The sequence below is a fragment of the Silurus aristotelis genome (genome assembly GCF_946808225.1).
Source record: "Silurus aristotelis genome assembly, chromosome: 20".
In the NCBI taxonomy this organism is placed as follows: domain Eukaryota; kingdom Metazoa; phylum Chordata; class Actinopteri; order Siluriformes; family Siluridae; genus Silurus; species Silurus aristotelis.
The window spans coordinates 4,672,291-4,687,586 of NC_139593.1; the positions used below are offsets into that span (position 1 = coordinate 4,672,291).

The 15,296-nt window shown below is 40.9% G+C and overlaps 1 protein-coding gene and 1 pseudogene across 3 annotated transcripts; one reads left to right on the plus strand and one right to left on the minus strand.

The window, feature by feature from the left end:
- Positions 1 to 83: 83 nt before the first annotated feature.
- Positions 84 to 8,671, minus strand: esf1 (ESF1, nucleolar pre-rRNA processing protein, homolog). 2 transcript variants are annotated; one of them, XM_083522760.1, is made up of 14 exons: positions 8,530 to 8,671; positions 6,444 to 6,944; positions 6,067 to 6,338; positions 5,444 to 5,557; positions 5,189 to 5,253; positions 4,263 to 4,415; positions 3,636 to 3,750; positions 2,376 to 2,523; positions 1,740 to 1,904; positions 1,523 to 1,647; positions 1,150 to 1,252; positions 973 to 1,064; positions 744 to 893; positions 84 to 574 (listed from the first exon to the last, which is right to left on the minus strand). In XM_083522760.1, the coding sequence occupies exons 2-14, from the start codon at positions 6,916 to 6,918 to the stop codon at positions 209 to 211; spliced, it is 2,343 nt and encodes a 780-aa protein (XP_083378886.1). In that variant the 5' UTR covers positions 6,919 to 6,944; positions 8,530 to 8,671; the 3' UTR covers positions 84 to 208. The 2 variants fall into 2 exon arrangements, with proteins under 2 accessions (XP_083378886.1, XP_083378885.1); XM_083522759.1 differs by having other exon boundaries at positions 5,189 to 5,298.
- Positions 8,672 to 10,428: 1,757 nt separating this feature from the next.
- Positions 10,429 to 13,585, plus strand: LOC310715630 (annotated as a pseudogene). The gene is made up of 4 exons (XR_014538237.1): positions 10,429 to 10,447; positions 10,538 to 10,712; positions 11,572 to 11,867; positions 13,577 to 13,585. The product of XR_014538237.1 is annotated as an uncharacterized misc_RNA (transcript).
- Positions 13,586 to 15,296: the final 1,711 nt, after the last annotated feature.

Here is a 15,296-nt window from a genome sequence, read left to right on the forward strand (position 1 = left end):
TCACAACCTAAGATCATACTTAGCCCCTTCCTCAGAAACAATATTGTACCCCAGAGTACTCAAGAAAGTTTTGACCGCCAAAATGTTTTAGATCTCAGAATATTTAATGTTTCATGGGATATTTTGGAAAACCTGTACATCAGAAATTGTATAAAGGAGTTAATTTGTACACAAACACAATAAAACCCAGCCATACAACATTCCTGCTCTATTTCGTTCTCTGTTTCTTGCGAGCGTGAAACTGCGCAGTTTTGTTCTTCACAGATTTGATAAGTAAAGACAGACTCGGGTCCAGGGGTTTGCTAGGGACCACCGGCGTCAAATCGGCTGCTGCTGTTGTTGATGCTGCTGCTGCTGCTGCTGCTTCTCCACTCTCTTTCTCTATTTTCTTGCTAGGTTTCTCCAACTGCTGGAGCGCCTCCTGTTGGCCACACTGCTGCTCCTCACGCCGTCTCTGCTTCTCCTCCAGGATGCTCCGAGTACCCTGGGTTTTCTTGTAGGCTGGGTCCGAAGGGTCCAGGTTGTACAGGTGGGACGTGAACATAGCCTGGAAACGTGGGTCCTGCACGTCCACCTGTTCGTCACACAAATATGTTAGACGTTAAACCGCTCATTATTAAATTGTATAGGTTTGGGATCAGAATTGTTTTGATACCCGGAATAAATTCAGGTAAGCAACTTTAAAAAAAAAAAAAAAAAAAAAAAAAAAAAAAAAGAAACAAGCATCCAGTTTGCTCTCTGACCTTGAAGTTGTCCTTCTCCAGCAGCTCATTGTTCTTCACAAGCTTCTTCCTCTTCTTCTTACTTAAGTTTTGCTGCTCCACAATCTGATCGTAGTTGAAATGCCTGTGCTTCTCGTCGTCGTTGTCGTCCATCAAGAGAGCTATTTCAGCCTGAAACCGTAGAACAGGGAGAATTTACCGCTACCACTCAGAACCTGAGGACACAAGTGCTAGACTGTTTGGTGCAAACCTTCTGTTTCTCTAGCTCCGCCTTCTCCTCTGCTGTTAATTGCTCCTCCCCCTTTTTGGATTTCTTCAATTTCTTGGCTTTCTGGGCAGCCCCTGTTTCAGCCAAGGGATCGGGTTAACACACACAAAAAAAAAAGATTCGAATACAGAGAGATAACAAGGGAAATAATGGACTGACCAGTAGATCCTGCCGGCTCTTCGGAAAAGAAGGGGTCATTGAGGTCAACATCAGGAGGAAGTTCATCATCACTAATAGCAGCCTCATCCTGGGCCTTGGTTTCCTGTGATAAACGAGTGTTACTTTTACCAAATGGCATGTTTACATGCAAATTCAGTATAAAACCTGCTTTCTGTGATCTGTATTATGAGTATGTTATAAACCTAATTTTAAAAACCCCAGACTATGGGGGCGGGGCCAGGTGGTAGCTCCAAGGAGATGGTGCCTTTAAAGAACCAGCTGGACGTCTCCAATGTAACCAAACCCTTTAGATGGGTGTGAAACGTGTCAAAAGCCTATAGATGAAAGGCTTTTTTTTTTTTTTTTTTTTTACCTTCTTTCCTTTCCTCTTGTCTTTAATCTTCTCCTTTTTCTTCTCCAGGAACTCCTCCCATGGGGTCATTTTGTCTTTTCCCTCCATCTTTTTCTTCACCAGTTTCTCAGCGCTCTCCTTTAACCCTGATAAAAAAATTTAAAAAAAAGAACATTTAAACGCAATTCAGAACCAACGCGACTGAATCCGTCCTCGTCCGCGTGATGAACGGACCTACCTGGTACCCATGTGATCTCCATCTCCATGTCCTTCTCCTTCTCCTTCCTTTCTTTATCCTGGATGTTCTGCAGGAGTTCACGGTATTTAGCGATCTGCTCTTCCTCCTTCTTCCCTTTCTTCGCTCCTTTCTTCTCCTCAGTCCCACACATCACCGGCTTCACTTCTGAGAAAGAGAAGACCAAAGGAAGCGCTAAGCTAAAACATGCTAGCACTGCATGTTCTTTAGCATGTTTAGCAAAGCACAGTTCAGAACAAAAAAGACAATTGGATGTCTTTTGTCCAGAAACGTAGACATATTTGGAGTTTTGGTCTGAAGTTATGGGACTAGCATCTAGTTAGATCTTGCTAGCATCTCAGTGACACCTCAAGGGGTTTTTGTGCATCTTGTTAACCAAAACGGCAAAACCGTATAAATTTGAAAATCAATCCGCTTTAGAGAGCATTTTCATTTACTGCTTCTCAGTGTGGACTATACAAGCAACATGTTAGGCCACGCCCATTTCCTAACATCTCACATCAAATCATGGCTTTGAGATGAACCTGCAACTGTTTTTCTATTCACAGATTGCTGATTGAAATAAGTCTGACTGTGATACATATTCATTTGGATTTTAGGGGAACCTTCAGCACTCACCTTCTGCTTCGACCTCATCCTCCTCCTCATCCTCACTGGAGGAAGCGAGGTAGGCCTGGAAGTCCATGTTCAGCAGCTCGTCCTTGTTGAAGTTCTTGCTGAGGGTTGTGATGCGATCATAATCCGTCTCCTCCCAAGTTAACTCCACCTGGACACAAAACACACACTTTAACACTAGCTTCCCTTCTATTTAAGAACATACCATTTATGTAAAAACACACATGGTCAAAAGTTTGTGCACCCCTGATCGTCACACAACTCTATGTCCAATATTTAAATGTATTATATTTAAAATTTCGTATTCCCCATCTTGTCAGAATGCAAGGTAATCTGTAGGTAGATATTATTGCCCCATGGAGCACATGTTCAAGGGTCCTACAGTAGCAGTTTGGCGATGCCGTGTCTTGAACCCTTTGATCAGTAACCCACAGCCTCAACAACTGAACCATAGCCCCATTATTCTCTTTCCAGATTTACTACAATCTTCTGGTTAAGCTTTCCACTAGATTTCAGGGTGAGTCTGTAGGAATTAGTAATAATTCATCTACTAAAGCATTAGTAAAGGTCAGGAGTTCTGGGGATCCATAAGTGTTCCACTTTATCCCAATGGAGTTCAGGGAAGTTGAGGATGTCAGGGCTTTTTGCAGGACTTTCGATTTCTTAAATACAACCCATTTAATGCAAATCTTCATGGAGCTTGCTTTGTGCACAGAGATATTTGTCATGCTGGAACACGTTTGGGGGGAATCTTCAAAGCTTGAGCAGTTTCTATACTAGAGAGTAAATGATCATCTCCCGATCATCTGTGCTGCAAATTAGGCAGGTGCGTCTGACTTGCCGAACAGTGTGTGTAATTTCTGCACTTGCATTAGAGAACAGCAGGTGGCAGTAGTCTGGTTTTGACATCCGAACAGGGAAACCGGAAAAACTAAAACTGTAAATATGTAAAGCAATCGGCTGCCCTGATTTATAATTATAGGCATCGACCAGAGAAAAAAAAAAAAACATATCGGTGGAACCATAATAATATACAATTTTAAGAGTTCGGGAAAGAATCACATTGTTGTTATGATCAGGGGTGCACATACTTTGGCTATATATTTTATCTAGTTGAGAATAATATATATATTATAGGTAAAAGATATACATCATAGAGAGGTGGAGCCAAGCCTGTTAGTGTGGAGTAGAAGAAAACATACATGTGTGTGTATATATGCAGTTTACAGTGAATAGGGATGGGACAGGACTGGACTAGTGGACCTTAGCTGTAGTAGTGGCGGTGGACGTGAACAGTTTGGGCTTGTAGGTGGACAAATCCACGTCGGTCGCCCTGTCTTTCGGTTCGTCTTCAAACGTCATGGTATCCGGGATGAACCTGGAATCACAGTTCACATAAAACACATTTTATTTGACCTTCATTCATTCAAAGGAATAAAACACTCCGGTGTGGTTTTGGAAAAAGACTCGATGGAATGAAGTCACTTTTAAGTGGGTTTTGTTTTTTTTCCCCAGGAGCTCTTGGTTCCACAACTTCAATTGACTATATAAGACTGTAGAAATGACATTCCTCATAATCACACTCTCTGGTGCTCATGATATTTGATGTTTGTATTGTTTTCATGATTTATGATCACACTCTTGGTATCACCCAGATGATGATGATGATCCCCTTTTTAAACCTGGTTCCTCTCAAGGTTTCTTCCTCATACCATCTAAGGGAGCTTTTCCTTTCCACAGTTGCCCCAGTCTTCATCATCAAGAAGAAACACACCATTACCTTATATTTACATTTTTATCCTAGAATCCTTACATTCTGTGAAGCTGCTTTGAGACATTGTGAAAAACGCTCTAGAAGCGAAAACCTTTTTTCCTCGTTTTGTGTCTCACCGCAGGTCCAGAGTGGAGCAGCTGCTCTCGTACTCGATTCCGTCGCACTCCTCGTAGATTTTGGCGGCCGTCTCGGGCGAGTCGCACTCCACCACGGCGTAGTAATACTGCAGACGCTTAAACTGGTAATCTCGCACCTTCTCCCTGTAGATCCTGAACCACAAAGACACAGCAGACCAGATTACAGCCTTTTATTCTTTATGGGTTTTACAGTCATGCTTTCTAAAAACTAAAATCTCATGATATCTTGACATTTAGGTTTAACAACATTTGTAAAAAGTATGGAGTAGAGTTCAATAGTGGATTTTACAGATACTGATAGCTAATCAGTACTTGGATCGTACTTGCTGATAACCGATTAATCAACTAATAATTTTTTAAATGGTAATGATGCTGAATTAAAAAGGAAAAAAAAAAAAACTCCATCTAAAATAGTACTGTAACTTTACTAAAAAAAATTATTCTATTGATTTATTTATCTATTGATGTTGTAGATGATATAAATATGAATATATTAATTATAGAAATAAATTGAGTAAAAAAATGAATTCAAAAATACACTTAAAATAAACAGCAAGCAGTGTCGGTGATTCGCCTCTAGAGGCCGCTCTCGTACTGTATAACAATGATTAATCAACGAAACAAACAAACAAACATTTAATTGGTCGATCTCTAACATGGGGCTCTCGTTAAAAAAAATAAACAAGCTGAATAACTTCTGTGTTTCAGAAAAGCTTGTGGTGCCCCAAAAGAGTTGGAGCTCTTGATGTTCTGCGGGTGAATCCTGAACGGTGTTGTACTCTGAAGTTAGGGGCCCTAATTAGGATGTACAGTGCTGTACCCTAAGTAGTGAGCTAAAACTCAAGTCAGGTCTAGACAGGTTTACGTTCTTGTGTTGTGTGTGTGTGTGTGTGTGTGTGTGAGACCTCTGTTCCTCAGAGTCTGCATCTGGGTCGTCTGGGAGGCTGGTGAGCTCTAGAGGGCCCTGAGTCTGCTCCAGCTTTAACCTCTCCTTACCAAACTCTGAGGGGTAAATCTAAAACACACACACACACACACACACACACACACACACACACACACACACACACACACACACACACACAGTGTAATACACATTTATATACAGTATAGTTGGTATAGACGATGATGATGATGATGATGCAAAGGGGCGGAGTTACCATGACAGACAGCACCACTCCTCCTTTAGGTTTGAAGGAGCTGAACAGAGCCAACAGGTCTTTAGCTTTGATCCGATCCCAGTTCATGTTGCACACTGCTAACCTGCAACTGACCTACACACACACACACACACACACACACACACACACACACACACACACACACACACACACACAGTTAGCCAGTGCTGAGCCACATACAGTCTGTCCATCTATAAAACCACCCATTTTTATGTATCTATCTAACTGTCGGTCTGTTGTCTATCCATCCATCCATCTAACCTCCCATATCTGTCAACACCCATTTAATCATCTGTCTATCCATTTATCTACCCATCCATCCATCCATCCACTCATTCATCTAACCACACTTCTGCTTATCTGTCTATCCATCCACATAACCACAGCTTTTCAGTCTATCCATCCAACTGCTCGCGTATCAGTCTATACCTCCATGTAACCAGCCTTCTATCTCTCCATCATCTAACCACCTGTCTATCAATCCATCCACGTTACTGCTCTTATAGCTATCCATCACTCGAACTGCCTGTCTATCTGTCTATCCATCAATCCATCTACCCACCCATCTATCTATCCGTATATACATATACGTTGTGTCTGACCTCCTCGTTGCGTGGCGCGTCCTTCCACATCTCCCCCCAGTCGTGTTCGATCTCCTCTTCCTCGTGATGCAGCAGGTCCTCCGCCGCATCCTCTTCCTCTTCATCCTCAGAGCTAGTCTCGATGTTGCCTTTTCCTCTTGCCAGATCAGGACCGCTGTCACTGTCGTCCTCTGACTCACTCTCCTCTTCCTCGTCATCTTCCTCATCATCATCATCTGAAGAGAGGCCTACTTCTTTATCAGCGTCGCTGGGTTCTTTATCAACATCATCTTCTGTGGAAATAAAACATGTCAGTTGCAGTGTCCTGGGGCGAACCCATCACAACGCTGTGTGTGTGTGTGTGTGTGTGTGTGTGTGTGTGTGTGTGTGTGTGTTACCTTCCTCGACGACTCTCGCTCCTTTAACTGGCCCAGATTTCTGGATCCTCTGATAATCGTCAGATATTAAGGGCTTTTTCTTTACAGCTTTTTTACTCACAAGCCCCTCCCCTTCCTCTTCAAGCCCCTCCCTCTCATCTTCAAGCTCCTCCTTCTCTGCTTTTGCTTTTTGCTGCTGCTGCTTCTTTTTCTTCTTCTGCTGGAGCGTCTCCTGTGCTGCGTCGGCATCGCTGTCGCTCTGCTCCGAGTCAGACAGTTTGTAGAAGCGTTTCAGGTCCTCGGTGGACGTGTGGTTGACGGGACGGCCGCGTTTGTCCACCGTGTACTTGAGCTTGAAGCGCTTGTCGTGGAACATGGACTGGAAGCGCTTGTCGATGCGCACTTTCTGCTCCATGTCTGGCATCTCCCAGAAGCGGGGGTCCTTCTTAACGCGAGCGAAACGCGCGTCGGCGCTCGGCTCTTTCTCAGACGACATGACAGCGATTTGGTTCGGGCACAATCCTGCACACGTGATGGAGACGTGTAAATAAATCACATGCAACACGACCGATACGGTGCACAACTGCTTTTAGATTTTGTAACAAGCCCCAATCACCTGTTCCTGTCTATCCATCATTCTAACCACTTATCTATCCATCCCTCTAGCCACCTCTCTCTCTCTCTCTCTCTCTCTCTCTCTCTCTCTCTCTCTCCTTCTAATCAAACTACCTGTTTATCTTCTTTTTATTTTTCAAACCATCTATGTAGCCATTTATGCACATGTCTATCTGCCTTTCCATCCTTCTAACCTCCTATCTGTTTATCTCTGATTTTTTATCCTTCCCTCTAACTACCTCTGTTCATCCATCCATCCATCCACCTTTCTTTCCATCCTTCTAACCTCCTCTGTTTATCTATGTATGTTTTTCTGTCCTTCCCTCTAACCACCTCTGTTCATCCATCCACCTTTCTTTCCATCCTTCTAATCTCCTCTGTTTATATATCTGTTTTTCAATCCTTCCCTCTAACCACCTCTGTTCATCCATCCATCCACCTTTCATTCCATCCTTCTAACCTTCTATTTATCCACCGTTCTATAAGTCTATCCATCAATCTAATCAACTGTATATCCACCTGTCTGTTTATCCATCTATTCATCTAACTACTTGTCTCTCCATCTATTTTTAGGGACTGCGAAAGATTGAAATTAAAAGCACATAATTATGGGTTTGCATTCTCAATAAACCCCATGGTATCATACTGAGATCGACCACTAATCAATATATGAAGCAGTTTTACTCTTTCCAGCCCTGAAGCTGATTATTTTCCTACAGCAGCGTGCCGATAATCACAATTATTCACCTATAAAGTGTGCATTCGGCAGCCTAAAACACTCATCTCTGTTCTCTCTCTTCCAGCAAATAAGTTACAACAAACATTTTATTTATATATATATATATAAAAAACCTTCTGCATTTGTTACCTCAGACTCTCACAATCACCACACTGGAGACTCCTTTCATCAACATGGAATAAACGTTTCCTTACAGATAACTTTACTATTTTGTGTCACACATCCATACATGTAGTAAAATGTTATCTTTTTTTACGACTGTCCAACGTGTAAAGAGAAATAGAATATAAAATTAATATAGTATAAAAAAGTAGGAAAAAACACAAACAAATATATACACAAGAATAATTATGATCTAATTATTCTAATGAATGAATAATTATGATGTGTTATATAAACTAAAACAAACGAATGTTTACAAAATACTATGTGGACCTGTTTAGACATGTTTTGCTGTAAATAAGGCAGAAAAGCAGGTTTTAGGGGGATGCAAACTTTCGATCAATTGAATACTTACGCCAGAAATCGAGAATTTTGCTTGTACGTAAAATAGGGACGACGTGTGTCTGATTATAATCCAGAAAAGTGTAAGCGTTGGCACTCGGGTTCACTAGGAGACAAAGTGAAATGCAGTCAGGAACATGACCGCATTGATCACCAGTCCACCATCAGCTCTTAGCCTCGTGCTGGAATAAACACGCCGTGACTCCATTTACTCCAGAAAGCAACGGAGAATAAAATAAACACACTCACCGACTCAGTATTTACACATCACACGCCACCGTTTCCTCACTATACACGTGTTGTCCCGTGCTGCACCAAACACTTCCGCAATCTCTCTAAACCACGCCCCCGTTTCCTACGGCAAGCGAGAAGATTCATTTCAGGGCAAGAAAAAAAGAACAAATATTATCACACTATTATATCATTCAGAATAATATCTTGTTTTTCAGATGCATCACGTATTACTTGCTCACCCAGTTCAATAATGGATAAATAATAATAATTAATATATATATATATATATATATATATATATAGTGTTGGGGAACGTTACTTTTAAAAGTAACGCATTACAATATTGAGTTTCTCCCCAAAAAAGTAACTAATTACGTTACTTAGTTACTTTTTATAGAAAGTAATGCGGTATATTACTTTTGCGTTACTTTTGCGTTACTTGTATCTCTTTCACGCCTTACAGGTGTAACAGGTGTAATATAGATAATTGCCATTAAAAAATAAGTTATATTAGGGCAAAAGATATGTTTTAAACATTTAAAATGTTTAATAAGTTTTTAGAGAACATACCTTTCGCTGTCATCTCGTAAAACTTCGTGCAATTCCGTAAATATGACCTCGTCCTCGTCTACATCATTCTCTGCTTCATCATCAGCTTGAAACATTCTGAACGCTTTTACAAAGTTCGCGCTATTATCAGTGACCGTGGCAATTTATCTTCCCAAAAAAGAGCAAGTAAGCTGTGAATTTGCTCTCTATCTCCGCTGCGATGGCATCGTACATGTGTCTCCCAATATTATTACTAACGCACGTTACTTGTAACGCGTTACCCCAACACTGTATATATATATATATATATATATATATATGTGTGTATATATCCATTATTGAATTGGCCTTTTTCTCTCAAATATTGCTCACAAATCTGTGTCAGTGAGCACTTCTTCTTTGCAGAGATAAACCATACACAATCCAGTCATTAAGGAGGCACAAGTTAGGTCACTCTTAGTGCCGGTCCCAAGCCTGGATAAATGTGGAGGGTTGTGTTATGAAGGACATCCAGTGTAAACATGCCAAATCAAATATGCAGATCACGATTTAGATTTTCATACCAAATTGGTCGAGGCCCTGGTTACCAACGACCGCCACAGGTATCGTTAGCCAACAGGGTACTGGTGAAAGTTGGGCTACTGTTGGCTGAAGGAGGAGAAGAAGAGGAGGAAGACGTCTACAGAGACATCAGGGAAAGGAGAAGTGTAGGAGAGTGGAGGTTCAGGTTGGTACTTTAAATGTTGGTACTATGACTGGTAAAGAGAGAGAGATAGCTGATATGATGGAGAGGAGAAAGGTAGATATGTTGTGTGTTCAGGAGACCAAGTGGAAAGGGAGCAAGAGCAGGAACATTGAAGGTGTTTAAACTGTTTTATCATGTGGATGGAAAGAGAAATGGTGTAGGGGTGATTCTGAAGGAAGAGTACAGTAAGAGTGTAGTGGAGGTGAAGAGAGTTTCTGATAGGGTGATGATCGTGAAGGTGGAAGTTGAAGGGATGATGATAAATGTCATCAGTGCTTATGCTCCACAAGTCGGCTGTGAGATGGAGGAGAAGGAAAGATTCTGGAGTAAATTAGATGAAGTGGTAGATGGTGTACCTAGGAATGTAAGATTGGTGATTGGGGCAGACTTTAATGGGCATGTTGGTGAAGGGAACAGAGGTGATGAGGAGGTGATCATCATCAAAAACCAAAACAATTCTCCATGGGGTGTCTACCCTCCCACTCAGTGTATACTTGTTAAGAACCTTCACACAGGCTCTGTAGAGCAGCTTCCCCGACACTGACCCTGACCCAAAGTTCATCTCACTCTCACCCCGATACTCCAGGAGCGGGCCTTCGCACCCGTCAAGGTCGGGAGCAATGTCCAGCCGAGGAAAAGGTCTCGCCTCTGTGGAACAGGTCCCGTGGTCTGGTAGTTAATCAGCAGAACATGCTCCTCCGGTGTTAGGGTAGACCTCCATCGGTGTAGGAGCTGAGCCTCTGTTCAGGGACGGCTGGGACAGTGGCTCAGACTCCAGCGGAAGATCCAGTCCTAAGATCAGAGGAGTGGTGAAGCCCTCAGACCCGCAGCTGTCCTCCTCAGAGAGCGCCAGTCAACGCCGAGCAGGACACGGACCCCACGGTGCACAACTCACAACCTGTAGGTAGGTACCAGGTACCTCAATCCCAGCTCACCTGGTTTTTCCAACAGTACACTGAGGGGAGGAAATTGTGTAGGGACACCCGACGTTTCCTCCCATATGTGGTTCTTCTCCAAACATGGAGGTACACCAATATATCGGATGCCTTTATATGCGGTAGCATGAAATTTCCCCTTCGTTTCATCGAGGAGACCCAAACCTGTTCTAGAACAATACTCCAGCTCCATGAAAATATGCTTTCTATGCATAATTGGTTGCAGGTCCAACCATATTGGGCTGAATCTTTTACACTGAGTGCACCCCAGGCCTTTTACATCAGTACCTGACTTTACCTACACCCATGTGATGGAATGAAATCTCACACAAATCTCTCAAAAATCTAGTGAAACATATTCCCAGAAGAATGGGAGTTTATTATAAGAGCACGAAATGTCTATGAAAAACTTTTGTCCATAATGTTTATTCTAGATTATCTGGCTGAATTGATATAAAAGAAGACATATTGGACGTCCTGTCCTGAACGTAACTGGGTCTAGGTCTTTAAAATAAGCTTTGTGCTCCATTGGGACTAAAGAAAAAATATCCGCCCTGCAGTTTTTATCGGGCATCTGCTCCTCAGTAGAACCTTGTCCTGGTTTGTGAGAACAGTAGAGGTAATACCTGGATGCTTCAAGGGGATTTTTTGGTATGATATTATTTATGGTGTAACAGGATGTGTTTCATTCTTCATTGTTTTAGGATGAAAATTCCTGAAAAATTCCTGATAAAATTCCTTATATTTTCCCCCTTTTTTTGACAAACTGAATGAATTTGGTATAAAAAATAACTGTTATTGTTATAATTGTTTTCTGATAAACCTCAGAGAACGGGTACCACCATGTCATAGCTAATGGTCCATCAGAGCTCCTGGTGAGACAGAGACACCGAGCTCCTCGGTCCAAACCTAGTTTCCCTCAGCGTGAGCCCGACACGGACGAGTGCATCGACTCCACGCTGAGAAAACTGACCAGAGCCAAGAGCCAGCCGCCGGCCGGCGCTGCCGAGAGGACCTCCAACCGGGATAACAGACTCCCGAATACCCGCTACAACTGGGCCGAGAGGAGCATGGAAGCCAGGAAACGGAGGCTCAACATGAAAGGCTCAGCATCTGCCGGAGAGGTGAGTACAACAAGCTCTCAAGCTTGGAACTGTTTTTTTTTACCGGATAAAAGGTTGAGAATTAAGATAAGATATACCTTTATTCATCCCACAGTGGGGAAATTTCTGTGTTACAAAGAAAAGAAATGTGCAAATATATAAAAAGAGATTAAAGACCCAATGATGTTTCAGAGGAAATGTAAATTACAAAATTACAAAGATCCAGAGGTACCACATGTACTGGATATCTCAGGTCTACGGGCCATACGTTTCTGAATTATTCAGCTCGACTTGGGTATCTAAGGTGTTCCAATCACCTAATTAGTACAACGTAAAGAAGTTTCACCTGCGGCTGCAGAAAGTTCTGTCTAGAGCTGCAAAGGATTCTGGGTATTGTGGATCAGATGCAGTATTTGTACACAGTAGGGATGGTAAGATTCACAGATTCGCATACTTGTTATACTTTTATTTTTTAGAAAGTAAATAATAATTGATACTGTATGTAGACCGATTTCTCCTCGCTAAACTGTTTCTCTCAGCACCACGGCAGCTACGTGAACATGACATATCACAACACTATGAAGACCGAGGCGTGTCCTGAGAGTCACATAGAATACAGATTAACATGGCAGAGGTAGAGCTGTAGGGGGCATGAAAAGGCCATGCATTAGAAGTCAGAAGGCACTTAAATAAATTAATTATTTGCTGACTGTCTGAACCAAAGAAATAAAATTGGTCTATAAGTACCGTATTGAATTGCATACCATCGTATTTTTTCCTGTTAAACCGCGTGTTGTATCGTATCATATCGAATCAGAAGCTGCTTCATGTGTATCTTTAATGTATCATTGGCTATGTATCGAATCGCATCGGCCTCAGTTTATGGAGATGCACATCTCTAATACGTACATATAATGCACAAACATTGGAATTTGGCTCTGAAGGTCATGAGTTCAAATCCCAGCCATACCAAGCTGCCACTCCTGGGCCCCTGAGAAAGGTCCTTAACTCCATAGCTGCTCAGTTGTACGAATGAGGTACATGTAAGTCGCTCTGGATCAGGGTGTCTGCCAAATACTGTAAATGTAAAGGTGTAAACTTTAGTCATTTCCAAGGGAAAAAAGTGTTACAGATATTATTTTGTGTAATAAATAAAAACATTTGCAGAGCAAAAAAAGAAAAAAATTAAGTCAATTGAAGCACAGATGTCATGTATATAGAGGTTCTAAAATCTAAGAGGAAATATAATAATAAACCAGGAAATATAATACACCAGGTAATACGAGGGTTTATTATAAACTGAAAGCGTGAGCAAACAGCGTATATTTTACAACGAGACACTGAATAAAAGTCTTTTAAATAGCCTGTGTGTGTGTGTGTGTGTGTGTGTGTGGTTCAGAGTAATTCTGGGAGAACCAAGGTACCGTAAACATCTGGCGAATCTGGCCAGAACATCACCATGTAGCACCATTAGTTTTGAAGCCTGTTGATACCACCTTGAAGAAGTCACTGCAGATAAATTCCGATTATTATTTAAAAAGTCTTGTGATTGTTTGTGGTTTGTCCAAACCTCTAGCGTGTTGTGTATCTGTGGATTATTCAATAGCAACACAAAGTAAAGCACTGAGGAGCTCAGCATTGGAAGATCATCTGCCTGAGATCTGTGTGACCGAAACGAGTTCGTTGAATGCGTGAAGTGATTTCATTTTCCTCATGTGATTTCATTTCAGTTGTTCTGAAAGTTTTAAAACAGCATCCGTCTGTTGTAATGTGTCTTTAACCTTTTGTGCACTATGGACCATTCATTTACTTATTAAACATATCATTTACATGAAAGTGTCTGTGAAAAGTGTGGAAAAAGAGTCTTTTATGGTTTTTCAGATGAATGGATGTTCTATTTGTTTATAATCAACAAACTAGATAATGTGAAAAAGCACACAAGAATTGGACAGTGATTGAGTGGAAGAAAGTTCTGTGGAGGGGAAGGATAGAGAATTATTCCATAATCCAACAGCATGCAATTCCGTGTGAACTGCGGCTCATTGGAACCGACTTTGCAATACAACAAGATGAGGAGCCGTATGAAGCTCTGTAAGCGTTACACTTTTGCCCTAGAGCTTGCCGTATCTTCCTGCCTCCTGCAAAACCCCATTGCTGCCAACCGGTCTCTCTATGAGAAGGCAAACAGTTCCTCAGCTCCTCATCTGTCAATAACTGCAAGACATTGGTATAAAAACAAGATAAAAATTAAAAAAAATACATAAAACAAGACTTGGTTACAGTGTATTGTTACACCCCTAAAATATTACCATAGTACTTTTAAAATGGTAACTGAAAATGTAAAGTGTTAAAGATAAACAAATTTGCCCACATATGATTTTATACCATTGGAGATACCATTTTATAAAGATTTTTTTATGATAGAATACATGGAATTAAGGACACAAACTTCATATTTATCTATAAGTATAAAAGTAAAACTGATTCTCCCAAACCTACTTTATAACCTGCTTGGTTTCAGATGGCATTGCCTATAAGTAGTGTAGTGTAAAACTAGTGCTCACTTATCAGTATCCATCAACTGTTATACTCTCATATTCCTCTTTATGTTCAGTGTACAAAAGTGTGACTAATATGCACTGCATTCATGAATGCTGATTAACTTATTATAAATCATTTTATTTATGGTGGACTCAGGAACATTTCTCTCCCTCAGGAAGCTGAAAAGGTCGTCCATCCTGTAATAGTACATTAACAAGAGTCCAGTAAATACACAAGCTGTGTGTATACAGTGATGCAGTATGTAGTTGTACTAATATTGAAAAGTCACAACAATCAGTTCTTGTTCACTCTAAAACCATACACATTCATTTCACATTACGGTAGACCAGGGCTGTCAAACTTAAATTCACAGTGGGCCCAAATTAAAAACTGGGACGAAGTCGTGGGACAAACCCAATATTTATTGAAAAATTGACTGCAATTGTGCATGTTTTCTCGTCTCTCCAGATGTGTACTTTTAAACCATTTTATATTTCAAACTTTCGTTTTGCATAAACATTGAATATGAAACAAGCAAAGTTTAATATTATAAACACAAGAAATTAAATTTGAAATAAAACACACATCAGTGGTATTCGTTTCTTATTATCTCTCTCTCTCTCTCTCTCTCTCTCTCTCTCTCTATATATATATATATATATATATATATATATTTATCTGTAGCCTTTCAAATTGCTTTTTAATGTAAATCCTTTTTCACATGCCAACAACAAAACAACCAAAAATAATGATCATTTCCTTTAATTAAAAAAACTATTACCAGTTTTTCCTGTCTGGTATTTGGCACGAGAAATAATTTTCTGTGGTAAAATTTTCATCTTCTCGTGAGGTGAGTCTGGAGATAGTGATCTTATTATTTCTCTTATATTTCTTTAAGATTTTAGAGTT

What these genes read in the sequence shown, in the direction of transcription:
- esf1 (XM_083522759.1), bottom strand. Translation starts at nt 6,918, where the DNA reads ATGTCGTCTGAGAAAGAGCCGAGCGCCGACGCGCGTTTCGCTCGCGTT. An exon ending in GGAGATCACATGGGTACCAG is followed by an intron (nt 1,648 to 1,739) that starts GTAGGTCCGTTC and finishes TTTTTTTATCAG; the next exon opens with GGTTAAAGGAGAGCGCTGAG. An exon ending in ACAAGAGGAAAGGAAAGAAG is followed by an intron (nt 1,253 to 1,522) that starts GTAAAAAAAAAA and finishes CGTTTATCACAG; the next exon opens with GAAACCAAGGCCCAGGATGA.